The 18,599-nt window shown below is 43.6% G+C and overlaps 2 protein-coding genes across 7 annotated transcripts in view; both read right to left on the bottom strand.

Moving 5' to 3' along the window:
* Positions 1-1,433: 1,433 nt before the first annotated feature.
* On the bottom strand, positions 1,434-13,965 carry tox4b (TOX high mobility group box family member 4 b). 6 transcript variants are annotated; one of them, XM_031585261.2, is made up of 10 exons: positions 13,450-13,962; positions 11,346-11,463; positions 10,974-11,045; positions 10,073-10,366; positions 8,692-8,955; positions 7,750-8,076; positions 7,029-7,109; positions 5,471-6,163; positions 4,031-4,185; positions 1,434-2,743 (listed from the first exon to the last, which is right to left on the bottom strand). In XM_031585261.2, the coding sequence occupies exons 2-10, from the start codon at positions 11,448-11,450 to the stop codon at positions 2,686-2,688; spliced, it is 2,049 nt and encodes a 682-aa protein (XP_031441121.1). In that variant the 5' UTR covers positions 11,451-11,463; positions 13,450-13,962; the 3' UTR covers positions 1,434-2,685. The 6 variants fall into 6 exon arrangements, with proteins under 6 accessions (XP_031441121.1, XP_042566393.1, XP_031441122.1 ...); XM_042710459.1 differs by having other exon boundaries at positions 10,073-10,342; positions 11,346-13,965; XM_031585262.2 differs by having other exon boundaries at positions 11,346-13,962.
* Positions 13,966-15,435: 1,470 nt separating this feature from the next.
* Positions 15,436-18,599, bottom strand: part of LOC105908833 (solute carrier family 12 member 6) — a 30,194-nt gene continuing 27,030 nt past the window's right edge. The window contains exons 23-25 of the mRNA XM_012837396.3: positions 18,164-18,453; positions 17,598-17,731; positions 15,436-17,108 (exon numbers count right to left, since the gene is read on the bottom strand). Of these exons, the coding sequence (XP_012692850.1) occupies positions 17,017-17,108; positions 17,598-17,731; positions 18,164-18,453 (516 nt within the window). The 3' untranslated portion in view covers positions 15,436-17,016. The remainder of the gene's footprint in view (positions 17,109-17,597; positions 17,732-18,163; positions 18,454-18,599) is intronic.

The raw sequence follows: 18,599 nt of genomic DNA, 5'->3' as shown, positions 1-18,599 counted from the left end.
CCTTTCAAGATGTGCAGCTATATCCTTGTCAGTGGTTTCAAAACTCCCGGTTCTGGCCAGTTATGTTTTCAAGGCTCTGTTTAATAATTGTCTTGGGAACCTCTGCCTGCCCTTTGATGAATTCCGCAGCTCCTAGAAACCCTTTAATTAATATTTGGCTGTCGCTGAAAGCCTGCACCTTTGGAAACTGCGGTCATGGTTTTTGGAAAACAAGCCTCTCTGTTTATTCTGAAGAATATTTTTCTCATTAATTGCCGAAGCACTGTTTAGGATGATGACTTATAATGTTCAGCTATGTCCTTTATCAGTGGTTTCAAAACTCCCGGTTCTGGCCAGTTATGTTTTCATGGCCCTGTTTAATAATTGTCTTTGGAACTTCTGCAACCTATATGGTAGGCTTCACATTTACCCAGTCATACACAGCCACATAGCATGCTTCTACTTTTATAATGAAAACAATGAAAAGATTCAATAAGGGTTAGTTTTATCTCAGCTATATCACACAGTCATCAGAAACCCAGTCTTCAAAGGTCTTGTTACAAAGACGATAGCTTGATGTTGTGGTGGTGTTACTATCGTAATAATTATGTTGTTATCTCAGGGAAACAAAGATTCGTTACCTTGGGATAATGACATAAATAAGTCAAGATCTTGAGAATCCAGGGGTCTATTAAATGTAAACTTAGGCCATCTTGGGGCTTCTGTAAGGTGAACCATTTTAAACCCATTTAGATTTACAAAATTGTCAAATCATGTGATACAGACTACATACACATAAATTACATCACTCAACCTTTGTGAATTCAGAGCTGACCAAATTGAAGTAGTTTGTTGTTGTTCGTTTCCAACACTGTTAGTTCATTGTTTGGGTAATTTAGTGTCACAGAATACGATGTTGGTTCCGGAGCCGTGTAGGGCCCCACCCCACTCAGGGCTCTTCACCACGTGCAATAACGTTTTTTTCTTAGACGCAGCGGAGTCGTCGGATTTACTGAACCTTCGCCACTAAGGACCGATAAGTCAGGAGAAAATCAGCCTTCAGAGTCTTCAGGCCTGTATTTACAACTAAGGTAGATGTATCCAACTATCCTGTTCTTGTATTTTTACCAAGACGCTATCTGGTGATGAGTTTTCAATATATGCATAGCCCAGAATGATCCACAGGGAGAATTTTCTGAACGTGACCTTCAAGAGGGAGACTCTGCAGGCAACCTTTAACCTTCATGCCCTGTGGCTGACTGCAGATCTCAATGTGTGAATTCCTATTTAAACAAATAATCTGATCAATATACTTATCAATAAACTAGTGACTGTCCTTGATTAAAAACGGTTTTAATTAGAAAAATGAATTAAATGCACTGGTTAAAATCGTACAATCATTTCACAATAGGCAACTGAATGTAGATCAACTTAAAGAAAACACAGACAAGCTATTCGTTTTTACTCATCATAGATTTTTTTTTATTTATTAACTTGAGAACATGTTGAGATGTGATTCCTGCTCTTCTGTTAAGTCCATTAAAAAGTCAGGAGTTAGCAGGAGTTAGCTTGGTTCTGTACGGGTTCCAGGAAGTATCACTCGCAGTCCTCTCCTGTATGTCTGTGATTCCAGTCATCTTTCTCCACAAAGGACAGGATTCCAAATGAAAATGATTTTTTTTTCTGGAAAAAGGATCCGTTTCACCATTACTAAAAATATTTATGAGTGTTTGTTTCTTTTTCTCATTTAAAAATATACATGTATCCAGGTTCATGTACAGTGTTAAAGGAAGCCACTTCAGAAAGGTATAAAATAGCTTATTTTTTCATGTCAATGACTCCCTTTAAAGATGCTGATGCATTCACAAGTATACTGGTATGCTGCCTTGACGTAACTATGGAGACACTTCTTGGATAATTGGATTTAGAAGTGTCTTTTTCCTAACAGTCAAATCCTTAATGGTAATTCAAAAAATAAAATTAAAAAAGCCTGAAATTATGATCCATCTTATCCAGCTGAAGACATTCCATCACACGCTGTTGTTTATCATTTCCACCATCCCCAAAACAAACAAAAAAACAAAAGTTCCAGACTGTCTGGTCTAGATATCCACCATCCATCCACTAATCTATCCATCCGTCCACTAATCTACCCATCTATCCACTCACTCACTCTTTCATGCAATCTCTAAAACCTAGTCATTCACGTATTGTTCTTTTCTTTGTTATGGATCAAGTAATGCAAACAAGTTCGTCAATTGATGATTATGTGAGATTGTGTGTGTGAGTGTGTTGAAATTCATGATGACACCAGTACCCACCTTGATATTACATTTAGGAAAAAAAAAAAAAAGAATAATAAAATCCACAAACTAGAAAATATTGATGATCTTTAAAACCCCTGACCACTCCTTCGTCCATAAGGTGGCACAAGTCTTTAAAACCCCTGACCACTCCTTCGTCCATAACGTGGAACAAGTCTTTAAAACACCTGACCACTCCTTCGTCCATAACGTGGCACAAGTCTCGCCATGTCTTCCCAAAAGTAAATGCAGAGGACCAGTGGGGATTATGAGCCTGATTAATTCCCATTCAAACCAGCACCCACCCAAACACGCACGCACGCACGCACACACACACACACACACGCACACACACACACACGCACGCACACACACACACACACACACACACTATCTATGGCATCTATGTCACAGTGGTGGAGTTTTGTCCCCGAATGGAACACCAGGCCATGAACACGTCCCTGAAAGAAAACAAAAACAAAACTTAAGTCACCAACCAGCAGAGGGAAATCAGTGTTATTCACTCAAGGTAGTCCACCCTGTTGGTTCAAAGGGAAGGCAGGGGGTTTCAGTCTGCCATTTGCCAACATGTAGTACCAGGCCTTCTCTTGAACTTGGCCTGGTAGAAGTTCTGATAAACTCTCAATTTATTTACCTGAATGAGAAATAATCTTGTACGTGTGCATTCTACTGTGTGTGTGTGTGTGTGTTTGTCAGTAGACCTGGGTTTAAGACTGGATGGGGTGTCTTCTCTTCCTTCACTTCACATGTGTGAGGCCATTGGAGGCGGAGTATATCAGAATCAGAATCAGGTTTTATTGGCCAAGTAAGTTTGCACAAACAAGGAATTTGACTTGGTGAAGTAAAGTGGCTCTCAATGTGCTTACACAAAATATACATTACAACACAATACAAAACAAACGGTGCAACAGTGCAATGGTCTAAGAAGTTTAAGAAATATATACAATGCGGAATGGCTATATACAGTAGCTGTGAAATGTTACACAACAATAGTGCAAAGAAGAAGTGGAGAGTGCAAGAAGTGCGGGGATAAATATATATGCTACAGTGGGTTAGCTGTTCAGTAGTGAGACGGCGAGGGGGAAGAAACTGTTTTTGTGTCTGGAGGTTTTGGCGAACAGTGATCTGTAGCGTCTACCAGAGGGGAGGAGTTTGAATAGTTTGTGTCCGGGGTGTGAGGGGTCTGCAGTGATTTCCACATAGACATACTGAGTGACATACTGAGTGATATCTGTGTGGAGTATGTGTGTGCTGAGTATGTGTGTGGAGTATGTCTGTGTGGAGTATGTGTGTGGAGTATGTGTGTGCTGAGTATGTGTGTGCTGGTGTGCGGAGTATGTGTGTGCTGGTGTGCGGAGTATGTGTGTGCTGTGTGTGCGGAGTATGTGTGTGTGGAGTATTTGTGTGCTGTGTATGTGGAGTATGTGTAACAGTATGAGGGACCCCCAGGTAAAGTTGACCAGGTGAGGGACCCCAGAGATGGATGAAGCACTAATGTGTGGGGCACCCTGGGATGGGAGGAGTATGGTTGTGTGAGGGACCGCCTGTGTGCGTGGCAAGTGAAGTGCATGGGTGCGCTTCCCAAAAGGAAGGCCAGTGTGACGGGGTGCCATCACTACGGATGAGTATGTGCTCTGATTGCCACACCAACAAGCCTGATTCTTTGGCATTGCGGTCAGGGTGTAGGGTTTGGTACCCCGGGCTCGAGGCGTCTGTCGTCCACATACCTGCAGTGGGTGGCCACACACTCGTTGCTGCAATACTCGCGGTCCCAGTCTTTGCTCTCCACTGGAAGGTTGGTGCAGCCCGCCCTCACGCACAAGCTGGGGGTACCTGGGGCTGCCACATCCGGACCAGGTGACACACTCAACTCCACCTCCATCTGATGAAGACAGGACGTATGGAGTGATTCATACAACTCATACCCTTCACAATGAATGCAGTAAATGATGATTGAAATATATGAAATCTTTTTCTTCTACACCTGCTTTGTCCATTTTTACTCTTTTACTCAACTTCATCTGTCATTCAGCCCCTCTGTTAATATACCTAATCCCATTCATGCCGTATTATCTCGACTATTAACCGCGCTGCAGATAAACCGCATTACAGTATTTCGTGTTATTTTATCAAACAAAACCATGTATTGATGTGGGTTGCGTGGGTCCAAAAAAACAATCAACGACAAAAAAATGTAAAGATACAAGATGATGGTAGCCATCAGCGAAGCTGTGTTATTTAGTTTGTTTGTTTGTTTTTCAAAACCTTACTGGTTTGGAAGTCACGTGCGCCCAAGGGCTTGTTGTATGTGGATTGAAAACGCTATTGCAATCACACTTTGGTTCATTGTGGTCACCATGCCTCCCTTTCCACCTCTGGAGGTGGTTTGGCCTCGAAGCATCTTGAGCATATTTACACCCGGACTTTCATGTGGTCGAGCACTATTCAACTACAAATCCGATCACGATTTTAACGCCAGGTGTAAAAAGCCCCATATTAACACGAGTTCATATTAACAGCAGTAGCAGCTGCCAACTGTCAAGATTGTTCCCTAAGCTAGAGATAGCTAGAACAGTGAAAATGCTACGCTAGGTAGAAACCCTCTGTGTTCCTGTGCAGCTTCATTTTAACATATTAGCTTCATATTCACTTCATATTACACGCTACCTACCACCCACCATTAAGATGGTTTCCTGAGCTAGAGATAGCTGGGATAGTTCACAGCTAGGTTATCTGGCTTAACAAGTTCGCATGACCTTTTTGTGCTCCAAGCATCTCGTTAAATACAGTTGGATGGGAATAAACGTCACCAGTTACTTTATCGTTATTGGAGAGTGGGAAATTGTTATCTATCTATCTATCTATCTATCTATCTATCTCATGTCGTGTTTACCTGATACATTCATGGGATTGGTAAGTGTAAGAGGTGAGAAAGAGGTGAGAGAGGAGAGAGAGAGAGACCTATTCATTAGTTACTGTGCACGTTACTAACTTCTAGGCGGGAAAAATGCATTCCCATGAATTAACCGCAAGATAAATATTATTATTATTTTGTTTACAAAATCAATGTATAAACCGCAGTTAATAGGCGTGAAATTACAGTATACCACCTCATTCACAGTCTTTGTTCTACTCCTATCTGTACCGTATACCCTCAATCTCCTTACCCCTTCCTCTGCCTCTCCAACCTCTTCAGCTGCTGAGGGTGAACCCGCCGTTACTATGGTGGTGGGCTGCGCCATCTCCACAGCCATTGCAGGGGTGGGCGATCCTGGGCCTGGGGGCGGCGAGGAAACGGAGGCCGAGACCGTGCCCTCCCCCGCAGCCACGATGATGGGCGTGTCAGTCTGCAGAGAGGCTGGCACGATCTTTATCTGGAGAGGAGGCGGGGGCGCTGTGGCAACCGAGGATGCCGGCGACAAAGAGGCGCCCGCCGCTGTGGCGCGGGGCTTGGCCTGCAAAGGGGGCGGGGCCTGCTGCAGGCGCGGAGGCGGGGGGGTGGGTTTCTGCTGCATCTGCTGGAGCGGAGGTGGTTGCCGGGCGCCCATTACCACTGCTGTCGCCCCCGACGACCCAGCCCCCAGCACCGCCTGCTTGGAGATGATGATCTTGGCGACGGTGGGAGGCGGGGGGGCGGCCGCCGCGGTGGGGGGCGGGGCGGGTTTGTGCGCGCCCGTACGGGAGCGGGTGGTGACCTGCGGCAGGTCCAGGATGATGTTGGACGTGCAGATGTTGGTGATGGTGTTGTTCTCGGGCGCGTGGTGGGGGATGCGGGCGGAGCGGAGCGTTGCTGGGGGAGGGGAGGGCTCCGAGACTGCAGGCGGCGGCGAAGGCGCGATTTCCATCACTTCGATAGTAGGCTGGGGGTCACAGGGGAAAAGACATAGTTAGAGTCAGATACAGTGCAAAAAAAGGGGGGCCTTGCCTATTTGATTTTTAAAAATAGATGAATTTCATTATCTTTGCTTTACAATTGCTTTGTTATGAAACAACATATATCATAAAACACCAACAGGCGATGCTTAGTCATAACAAACTCACTATTTTGAGATAAATCCTGGTATATTAAATCTCATTACACACAGTGATTTATCATGCACTTGCAGTGGTTGAGTGCATACACTGTCAGATATAAGCCTGTTCACCTCTTGGCTCTAAACAACTCATGTGGAACTGTTGATTAGAACATCCTAGAATATTTTCATAGCATTGCCTTCGTTCCTTCCTGACCATTTCCTTCAAATGGACACCGGAACTTTCTTTCAACTCCTTTTGTTTTTAAATGTGCTTGATTTTTCTAATGTGAAAAACGTGACTTAGCCTTATAACTGTATATAACTGTATTCTATAACTGTATATAACTGCTACGCTTGGTTCAGTATGAACAAGCGAAGGCGGCATAATGAATGAATAGTCAACTTAACTGCATTATTACAGGATCTCTGTATAAAAAGGACTTTGTCGTTGGTGTCTGGTGAGATTCAGTGTCACGTATGTGAAACGCTGAAAATCTATGAGCCTCAAGGATAAAACTTGACTTGAGACTTGACAGGTATGAGTGCAACACCGTTTAAAGGATCAGAACTGTTATTTCTTAACACTGTTAATATTTTCAGTTAGTTTTCTGAATGTTTTAAACTAACAGATTAAAACTCAATTAACAACAGCACTTCAACCACTGACTGCTTATCAGAGATACCACTGGATTGGTCGATCATATCTCACCTGTGAAATCTGATTGGCTCGGTAAGCTGCCAGTGCTTTGAGGTACTCCTTTTTAGCAGTTTCTGTTTTCCTCTTGTACACCTGTGGAATGAACACAACCAAAAAAACAGATGTTTAAGAGACAGACTACAGCAGGTAGACCTGTTGGTAGGCTTAAGGCTCAGTTCAATAGCACTACAAATTTTCAGGATGTTATTCAAAAGTGATTGCTGATTGAAATCACCTACTGTTGGGTTTAGATTCAATACTTGGTGTGGTGGAAATCTGATAAAAACCAGTCTAATGCAAGATCAGTCTTATGATTAGATACTAATAATACGTTTATTAGTCTTCTGCAGAAGGATCAGAGACACACAGAGTGAACAGCAAGCAGTCTGTGAGACTCTGAAGCATTCTCTCACAGGCAGTGTCTATTTAACAGAGTTACAGAGATAAGAAGACGAACAGGGAGTATTATATCGCTGGGCCAGCCCACTGAATCCTCAAGGACGAAAAACAACCACCTCAGTCCTCCTTTGTATTTCACATAGTATGCTTTTCACACTAACATTTGCAATTTGCATAATTTCTAATACATTGGCAAGAAAGGGTCCTCTTGTTTGGACTATGTCAAGTTCAAACTCATGAGCACGTGTGTTACTCTCTTTCTCTCTTAATATATATATGTGTGTGTGTGTGTGTGTGTGTGTGTGTGTGTGTGTGTGTGTGTGTGTTCACTCACCTGCTTCTGTTCCTCTCCCAGACTGTCCCACATGGAAGCCACGATCCTGGACACCTCCCCGAAGGTGGCGTTGGGGTTCTGACCCTTGATGGCCGCCTGCGTGTCTCGGAAGAAGAGCGCGTAGGCCGACACGGGTTTCTGAGGCTCGTTGGGGTCCTTCTTCTTCCTGGCCTTCTTGCCCCCGGCTCCTGCCCCGGCACCCATGCCACCTCGGCGCACCAGGGCCGGAAGCCCGCTGGAGGCCATGGGAGAGTCAGAGAGGGAGGGGCTCAGGGAGATGACCCCAGGGGAGACCGAGAGGGACACCGGAGAGTCCACCAAGACGCTCTACAAGGAAAAAGAAAAAAGGAAGAGAAGTCAGAGGAGGCGGAAGAGATGGATGGAGAGGAGACAAGGAGGGATGGGGACAGAAAAGTGACACCAGTATTGAAAGAGAGATGGATGGAGAGGAGACAAGGAGGGATGGGGATAGAAAAGTGACACCAGTATTGAAAGAGAGATGGATGGAGAGGAGACAAGGAGGGATGGGGATAGAAAGTGACACCAGTAATGAAAGAGAGATGGGTGGTGATGGAGCTGAACAAAAGACAAAGATGAAGCCAGGGAGAGGGATATCATTCCGATGATGTAAAGGGGAAATTGAAAGCATTAGAGGCATTGGCCGTTGCAAAGAGAGAGAGAAAGATAGAGAAAGAGCTGCGGAGTCATTTCAGACATAAATGAAGGGGGAGCTAGACATACTTTAACACACACACACACACACACACACACACACACACACACACACACACACACACACAAGGGGGAAATACATCATACAAACATGAGGTAGGACAGGACAGAAAATTAACCATAGAAATGGTAGAAGAGTGAAACCTTGCAGAATGAGAAAATAAACACAGCTAAACCTACTTTAACACCCACCCACACACACAAACTCACACTCACCCGGCGGAAGTCATCCATGTCATCATCTTGGAGCGACTCTGTTGGCGAGGCACTGGCTGACATCGGCTGGTCAGGTGACTGCGAGCGGGGCAGGATGGTCCCGCCCCCAAGGCTGAGTCCCAGCTGGGCGCTGAGCTCTGACTGGTCAATTGTAGTCAGTTGGTTGTGGCCGAGGAGCCCGTGGTTCATGTCGTTCATGACGTCTATGGTCACGGGGGAGGAGCTACTGAACTGGGAACCAATGGAGTGACCAAGGTCCTGGAGGGGGAGGAGACAGAGTATAGGCATCATGTTAATAAAATGTAAGAGTTAAGAGTACGAGGACAAAACTTGAAGCTCACACTGCATAGCACAGCCTCTGATACACTTAGTCAAAAGATGGTGTGAGTGCCCCAGAAGGTTCATGACTTAAGAGGCTCCAGATTGTATTTTGCAACACAGCAGGTTCTTTCAGTGTCTTCTGTTCCTTCCAAATACAATTTAATCTTGCATCTTTTGCAAATGACCCCACCATAAAAAAGGGTAAAAGGGACAAATAATAAGTGGTGTAGGAGGCTAATCTTCAACAGAATACTTCAACAGAGGTGGCACCGGCCTGTAATTTCAGTAGTTCGAGGAAGTTTAAGTCAATAAATTGCATCAAAGGAAAATGGACTGGATTTTCAAATGTATTGTTCTCTAACCATGACTTAATCTGAGCAAGGTCTCTGCGTGGACAGCTCTCCCTAGCTGTCCACTCATCCACCAGTGTCTGAATCATTGGCTAGAGAGCACCTCCCTTCCTAACTTGCACTTTACATTTACATTTAGTCATTTAGCAGACGCTTTTGTCCAAAGCGACGTACAAGGGAGAGAGCTGTCAATCTACGAGCCATAGAGACCTAGTGTAACAATAAATACTACTTTACATGATAAATAGAAAAAAGAAGTGCAGGAATGTAACTGCTGTAAGTGCAAGTTAAGCACTAGTCAAAGTGCCAGTTAGGAAGGGAAGTGCTCTCTGAAGAGTTGGGTCTTCAAAAGCTTCTTAAAGGTAGAGAGGGACGCCCCTGCTCTGGTATCGCTAGGCAGTTCGTTCCACCAACGTGGAACTGCACTTCTACTAGTACTTAACATGCACTTACATTCCTGCACTTTTTTTCTATTTCTTATGTAAAATAGTATTTATTGTTGCACTAGGTCTCTATTGCTCTTAGCTTGACTGTTCTCTCCCTTGTACGTCGCTTTGGAACAAAAGCGTCTGCTAAATGACTAAATGTAAGTAATGTAAATGTCTACCACTACACCACCACCTTCCACACCACTACACCACCACCTTCCACACCACTACACCACCACCTTCCCCACCCATTCCTGTATCCATCCCACTGCTCACCATGCCTAGAGTGGACCCCAACAGTGTGCCACCCCCTTGCTGGCCTATCACCCCAAGACTGAGGTGGTCCAAACCCTGTGATGGGTTATTGACAAAAGTGGAGGCGAACGAGGGGTCGTCGCCCCCGACCACCGCGTTGCCGGGGACACCCCCTGCGGAGCCGCCATCCGACAGCTCGCCAAAGTCGGACACGCCCAGCGCAGAGTCTGGGTCGAGCGAGATGGGCGGGATTTCAAACTCCTCATCCCCCAGGCTGGGAGTGTGGAATGTCTGCAGGTGAGAGAGAGAGAGGGACTTTTTAGCGACAGAGAAAAAGAGAGGGAGAGGGAGGAGATAGAGGGAAAGAGAGATAGAAGAACAGAAAAGAGGAAGTGAAATGGAGAGAGGGAGGGGAGGGAGAGAAGAGATGAAATGGATGTTACTGATTAGCATTAGACATTTGTTGCACATCATGTTATCTCTTGTGCAAGCACTGAACATTATGTTGACACACAAAGCTTCTTGAAGCAGAAAAGGCTTATTAATATATTAAGGACGCTGTATCCTCAGGTCCTGAGGACTAGACATAGTAGGCCTTAGTGCTTTTAACATACATAAAACAACATACAACTGCACGACTTCACAACCGAGCAATGTATTTTATCAAGCCTGCAGCTATACAAATACATTCTTTTAATGTTGACTTTTGTACAACTTTTGCACACTCTTACATATCTATTAACATGATAAGCCATCAAAACATCTTAGTATTTCAACAATAAAAGCTCAATATGATACATAACATTCTATACGGTCTGTGTGATTTGACTATCTGCATGAGCTAATCCAACAGGCTTGCTCAGACTGCTTAAGGCCCATGCAAGTTTACTCTCACTGCAAACAGGGATGCCCACAGACTTACCTCGGAGGAGGAGAGGAAGGGATGGTGACCCTCTCCAGAGATGGCCAGGTAGTTGTCACCCCCCCCTGGGAACTGCAATACAATACAAAAAAAAAACCTCAGTGGTGACGACAGACAGTGTCAACGACAAGTTTTAGTATAATCAGGTCAACCCTGGGTTAGAGAGCGTTTTTTTGTTTTGTTTTTTGGCATGGCATGCACAATAAGGAGAGGCCAAGACAACAAGCTGCTGCATCATATAAACAGACTCCTTAGTCAAGTGTCTCCAAACATTTATAAAAATGTATTCTACGTGAAAAAGCACGAATGCAAAATACTGAGTGACACTCAAAAGCATTGGCATGCCCTTGCACGGAAGCTCTGTAGCGTCACCTTACTGACGGCGTCAAATCCGTTAAAATGCTGCGAGTCAAGGAACTCGGGGTCGCCCGGTTGTCCGGTGTCCTCCGAAAGGTCCGCGTAAAAATTCAGGTCCATGTCGTTACAGGAGCTTGAAAAAAAAAGAGCTTGTGTGGACCTGAGAGGGATTTTGATAACCGTTGTGAGGTTATAGATTCAGAAAGAGAGTGAATCTATCCATTAGAGCTCGCACTTGAATTAATGATCCAGATAATTTGTGCACCGAGTAGGTGCCTGTCATTGTCCAGAGTGGGTCACGTCGTAAGGTTGAGTTTTTTTTATCGGCAGTGGTTGACTTGGCTGTACACTTTGAGACACGAAATCATCAGATCAAATGACACACATGGTTTTGCTTAGCATCACGCACGACCAAGGCGTCAGTTGAACCAAAAATAACCTGTCCCACCCGTTAAGTTTTACCTCACAACATGCCTGACGCACACTGCAGTGGGGTTAGCTCGAGCTGCCTGGTGAGCCTGCTAGCTGCCTTTTTTTAATCCTGTTGTAGGAATTCGAGGCTGAGGTCCTGACTATCACACCGTACCAAAAAAAACTAAAGGGGTAACGGTAATGCTGAAGCAAATAACGTTACCACTGCAACCTACTCCAATTTGAATGACATCCACATGGAAAATAGGGCTACACCAAAGCCACCTCGCAGAACTTAGCGTTCATCCAAGACCGAAAATTAAGTACTTGTTTTTCTTTTGTCTGCTGGTGTACAGAATTGCAAAACTATTTCCCAACTTTACTGTCATGCGGATCTAAAAAAACGCTTGGCTACCGGTCCAGTCGAATCCCAAAGGTTTACCAGCTGTAGTCCAGTGACTGCCTCAGGCGCCTTAATCGAGTCCGTGCTATGGATGTGGGTTTGGGAACGTCTTCAGAGGGTACACCTGGCAATGATTTTTGCCCTGGTAACCCGGTTATATAGTAACTGACAGAAATGCAAAATTGATGAAACCCATATTAATAGATATCACACGAGGGTGTCACACGACAGCTGAAAAATACACTACAAAATGGACTTTCCGATCCCCCTGTCAATGCAGTGTCATGGTTCAGTCCACTCAAGGCCTGGCAAGGAGCACTGATACACATCCCCCTGAAATACGAAACGAGTGTACTTGGTTGACTGAGGGAAACTCTGGTAGTAAAAAGTAGGGAACACACTAGCAGTAGCTACCTATGTACAGCTTTCACAATGTCTTACAATGTTTCTGACAACAGACAGAGGCCTTGCGTTAAGGAAGACAAATAAGCCTATGCCAAACCTGTCACCGCTATTCATCACACGACCAGTTCATGTTGCCAACTTGAGCAGTAAATTGGACACAGGGAGAAAACAGTAACATAAATCCACCAGCTAATATCAAAGGCACAATGACAATGAATCCTTTTCTATTCTTTCTTTCTTTCTATTCTGGTTTAAGTCATTTGATGGTGTCATATAATGCTGAATAATCTACTCATCATGGTGAAATCGGCTCATGAAACCTAATCAGACGAATTGCTGGTTTCAAAAGGCAATTGGTCATTTCAATGACAGTAACAATACAATGGAGAAAGGAATGTGGACAATTAAAGGTTTATGCGGGGGTGACGTGGTTTGAGGGATAACGCTTTAGTTGGATACAGTCAGCTGTGCTTTCCTGCTAATTTGCGAGCTAGCTAATTTACAATCTTTTCACGACAGGGCTGATGCACTGCTCCCATGCTAGCTAAATAAGCAGCTATGAAGTTACCGCAAGGTCCAGCTAGCTATTTTGGCAACCACCAGTAAAACCCCCAAAACGCAGGTTGAAGGTGAATTTTGTATGTGGTGTAGTGTTATGAATAGGACTGATATGGAAAACTCGCAAACTATCTACAATAATGGAAGTTGGGGTATTAGGCCGGCTAACAAACGCTAACGTTAGCTAGCTCTCAGTGTGGTCAGGATTGTTTGAGTTTAAACTTCACAGCGAGATTAATGTACATCTCTGAACTGTAAGGCACTGACCAAAACGTTTGGTGTTTTGAATATAACACTGACGAAATATCTTTACTCAGTAACTGTCCACGCTTTTCTTCTTACCTCCATACTCGCCCTGATAGACTTGAATTCTGTCTCAACACTTCTCCGTTCAAAGAGGTTCTCGTAAAATCACAACCATAGACAGTAAAAAAAAAAAAAAAAGATCACAACATGGCAGGAGTTTCCGGGTTGTGTTTCTTAACGGAAGTGATGTAGATTAAACCATAGACATATGAAGAGCTATGTAATGTCTATGGTCAACAGGGAACAAAATAAAAAAAAAAGTTAAAAGTTCTGCCAAAGATTTGACATGGCATTTGCATGAATAGATCTGTTTATTATGGTGGCCCTCAACTTAAAGGTTGAACTTAAGAGCTCAACTTAAAGGTGGAGTGTGTAGGAGTTAGTGGCATCTAGCAGTGAGGTTGCAACCAATTCAATATGATAGTCATTTTGTCTAAAAAAATATGGGTCATAGCTTCCATGGACTGTAAATTGTGAAGTTTGGCTATGGTAGTTGTTGGCATACACTTTTATTGGCAATCATTTCTGCAAGCATGGATAAATATTTGAATCAGTCTACATCGCCAAGTGACACCAAGCTTGGTTTTATTGAGAACAGTGACTGGAGACCAAAATACGTCATGTGTCTTCAGGTGCTAGGCAACGAAGCCATGAAACCAGCCAACATCTGATTACCAAGTGGAAAATAAATTGAAAATCATCACCATTTTTTACAATTACAAAAGATCCTCACACATTTCCCAATCAGTATTTTTATTTACATCTATGCTCTAGTATATTTCCGAAGGCAAAATTAGTTATTTGTCTGCTAACGTAATAATAACATAAGTTCATAAATGAATTAAAAACTGAAATATACTACATGCAGTATTCAAACCCCTGTGCTTTTGAGTTGCTGATTAAGGCAGATGGTAAGTCATTCCCAAATGATACAGAGGTACCACTTATTTGACCATAACTGATCATAATTACGTACTACCTCAAAGAAAGTATTCAAATGTTTTGATGCCCAATTGAGTACCATTGTATCCATATGAATAAAGTGGAAGTTGCATCACACCACCAAGATGCTGTGTAGAAAAGCCTTACCCCTCCAAAACCAAGAATCTGAAGAAGATATTAATCGGTGACAGAGGCCACACTTCACCCTGAAAAATCTGTACAGTTCAGTGGCCAAAATTGGGGTGCTGGTCTAGAAGTCCATGATCTTAACAGCTATCCGTGAAAGTGGACTTCATTGGAGGGTGGCAAAAAATATTGTCAAAGAAGATCCACATTAACGGAGTATGTTTGGAGGTTGCCTAAAAGGTTTTCATGGTCGTATGAGACCAAAATAGAGCTTTTTGGCCAGTCCTCAAAGTACTATATGTGGCATAAATCTAACACGGCTAATGCGTGAAGAAACACTATCCCGATTGTGAAATATGGCTGTGGTAACCTCATACTGTGGGGATATTTCTTTAATTGCAGGAACCAGGGAACTGCTTAGAATTAAAGGGAGGACGAATGGTTATAACTTCTACACAATATCACGAGAAAACTTGTTGCAGGCCAGTAGGACAATTGCCCAAGGCACATGGCTAAAGCAACACTAGAGTGGAGTGACTCAAAAACAGGAAAGTGAACACTGAATCGCTGTTTCTCTGCAGGCAAAAATGCAAGCGCATTAAATTGGTCAAAGAGTGCACTATGACTCATTTAGGACTTGAAACATAAGGTTAAGCACTTGGACTTTACTCTGGACTTGGTAATCCTTGACTTGGGACGCCTCTGTCTGTCTTAGCTTGCCTGTTACACTTACCCCCCTAAACCTCACTCCAATTCCAGGACTACCATATCATGACTAGTTTTGTTAGAAGCACTTGCAATAATGTAATGTAATATTATACACAACAATACTGGAGACTTGTATGTTCCTGATATGGAAAGATACACTGCTCTGCTTGTGTTTTGGGAAGTCTTTGAACATTCAACAAGACCTGATTTGCAGATGCAGACACAAATAGACAACAGACCTGTGGGTTTCTTCACAAAATTGTTTATTCCCAGTTCTCAAGCAGTTGTCAATTTTCAACTGATGGCATTAAAAAAAAAAAAAGATAAAACCTGGGACATCCTTGTGTATATACAAGCCAAGAAACAAAGAAAAAAATACAGTCCCTGCACATGAAATGAACAACACTGAGACGCGAAGGTTCGTGGAATAAATGACCCCTTCCCACTCCTCTTTATCTAGTTTATGAGCGGAGTTCACAAGCGATGCTGTAGGCAGCTGACACACACCCACACGAGCGCGCGCACACACACACACACACACACACACACACAAAGCAGGAGACACCAGGAGACGATGGCAAAGGAGGTATAGTTTTGGTGGTGGATTTAACAGCACAGGACCGCGAAAGTGTCAAGCGAGGAAAATAGCAGTGCACAGATAACTGTGCCCATTATGGATTATACAAGCAATTTCACTACCTCGCTCTCTCTCTCTCACACACACACACACACACACACACACACACACACACACACACACACACACACACACACACACACACACACACACACACACACACACACACACACACACATTTTGCAGACCACAGTTTGAACACTTAACAGCATGCTTTGTGATGGTCCTCTCTATTGTGGTCCAATGTGCAACAAGGCCAGATCTATATTGCTACAACACTGTTACCCTTTTCAAAAAGAAAATGTCCCCACTGCCTTTTGGGCAACACACACACACACACACACACACACACACACACACACACACACATTTGTTTCACTCATAACCTAAAAACCAACCAAAAACACAGTCTTTTCCTCTTGATGACAGAGCTGTGCACAGAGCTGACATTGATGGCTCGACATATACTACTACCCCCAAACTAGCTCAAACACACACACACGCACACACACACACAAACACGGTCACACCAGGTCCAATATCAAACCTACTGAAGCTACTCCTGAGTCAATCCAATGGAACACACACCCCGTTCCACTGTGTTTTATGTGGTTTAATCGATTGGTCCACGACACCGCACCCCACAGATACCACACATGCGCGCACACACACACAATACCCCCCTTTTGTCTGTCATCTCACAACTGGTCCCTGATTTTCCTTCAATCTTACCTCACCTTCAATCAACTACTTTAAAGGATACACTCATAGGCCTACACCACCCATGCATATACTCTCTCTCTCACACACACACACACACACACACACACACACACACACACACACGCCTACGTCCACAAACAGCACATAAAACGAATGTTAACACTCAGACACTGCTTGTTTTGAGGGGGTGAATTGGGATGGTATGGGGTGTGGATTGGCTTTTTTAAATGTTCTCAAGTGTTCTTACAAGGATTGGTAAGAGGAGACAGCAATAATGGCCAAAAGGTTATGGACCAGCTGGGGGGGGGTGTGTGTGTGCAATAACTATGGCAAATGAAAGTTGTCCATACTGTGGGTTGGGTTTTGATTATTTGAGGGGGGGGGGGGGGCATCCCCTGCTAGTTACACCTCCCTTTCACTCCCTCACTGTTGGCAATTAAAATGGACATTTCCCTCTTGCTTTTCAATCAGGAGTAGATGGTGATGACCTCACTTCCTCCTCCCCTGACCAATAGGACGCGTTCCAGCCCTTCTGTGAGTACCTCCAAAAACTCCATGTCTGTGTGAGTCAGTCAAGGGTTATCTACTGAGACGGTAATAATCAGAGACAAAAAGTTCCCTCAGACATCCGAATGTTTCCGTCCAAAGAGTACATTATTACCATTGTTACCACAGATCGACAGACGGACAGATGGATACAGAAAGATACAAAGATGCCTACTTACACACATCTAAATAAAAGTACTGTGGTAAAAATTACTGTGTTCATTTTTTGCAATTAGTGTGAAATATTTATCATGTTAAAAAAATTATGTAAATAACTAAAATGAATTAATAGCGATTCATCACCAAATCATCATCAGCAAATTGTGTGATAAATTACTTATTTTTTGTTTGTCTAAATCGATTGACAGCACTAAATAAAAGTAATGAGAGAATTTAAAAAGTGGCTTTTAGTTATATGTTATTTATTCTATAAATAAATAACTAATTAATGAATTAAATAAGTTAGTTATTTAGTTTATAAGTTATTTTAGTTCAAGGATACAGTTCTCATCTCCGTCGGGGTTTCTGGGCGGACCGGGCATGTTGAGAAGAACCAGCCGAGCATCATGGGACTTGTTGACGATGACCTCATTGAGCTTCACTGCTGTGTGCATACGCCGTACGTTGGAGTGGTCCCTGGAAGTGCAATTAGCGACCAACCATTATACTTATATATAAACATTTAACGAATGTGTAATAGATTGTTTATAGGTTATAAATGATAATAGGTTGTAATAACCAAAAGTTAACATTGAAATTTGTAGTTTGTAAAACAGAATTACATTGAAACCGAAAAGTGATGAGAGGGTGTGTGTGTGTGTGTTTCTACAGGTGTGTATGAAAAGATAAAGTTTGCAAGGGTACTGTAGGCCTTTGTAGGACTCGTGTGAAAAATACCTAAACAGCGATGAGTGTGTTCGCCTATGTACTCTATGTTGGATCTTGCTCATGGTATTAAATTAGCAAAATGATTTGCTATGTATATGTATGCACATATGTGTGTTTCTGTGTGTGTGTTTCTGTGTGTATTGTGTATTGTGTGTGTGTGTATTGTGTGTGTGTACTCACGGCCTAATGCTGAGCATGTCTCTGAAGCCCTCGGGCGTGCTGCAGCCCGAGTGTGTGTATGTCTGTGTCTGCATGAAGACCCGCTGTGCCCTCTCTTTGGTCCAGGTCATGTGCACTCGCTGGTTCTCCGCCCCCGACGCCGCTCCCTTGCTCCGCTCCCCACTGTCCCCACCAACTCCTCCTCCTCCTCCTCCTCCTGTTCCCCCTGAACCCCCATCCGTGTCGTCATCATCATCTGAGCCGATGCTGGCTAAGCGCAGCATGGAGTTACGATCCTTCACCAGCTGAGCCTACAGAGCACGCACACACACACACACACACACACACACACACACACACACACACACAGTAGGAAGTACACACATGAATGAGCAATTCCTGACAATATTTCACCACTGCTTTCTGTCTTCTCCTCCCTCCTCTCCTCTTTTTTTTT

Source organism: Clupea harengus, chromosome 18, assembly GCF_900700415.2.
Source record: "Clupea harengus chromosome 18, Ch_v2.0.2, whole genome shotgun sequence".
NCBI lineage: Eukaryota > Metazoa > Chordata > Actinopteri > Clupeiformes > Clupeidae > Clupea > Clupea harengus.
This window is presented reverse-complemented; position numbering and strand designations above follow the sequence as displayed.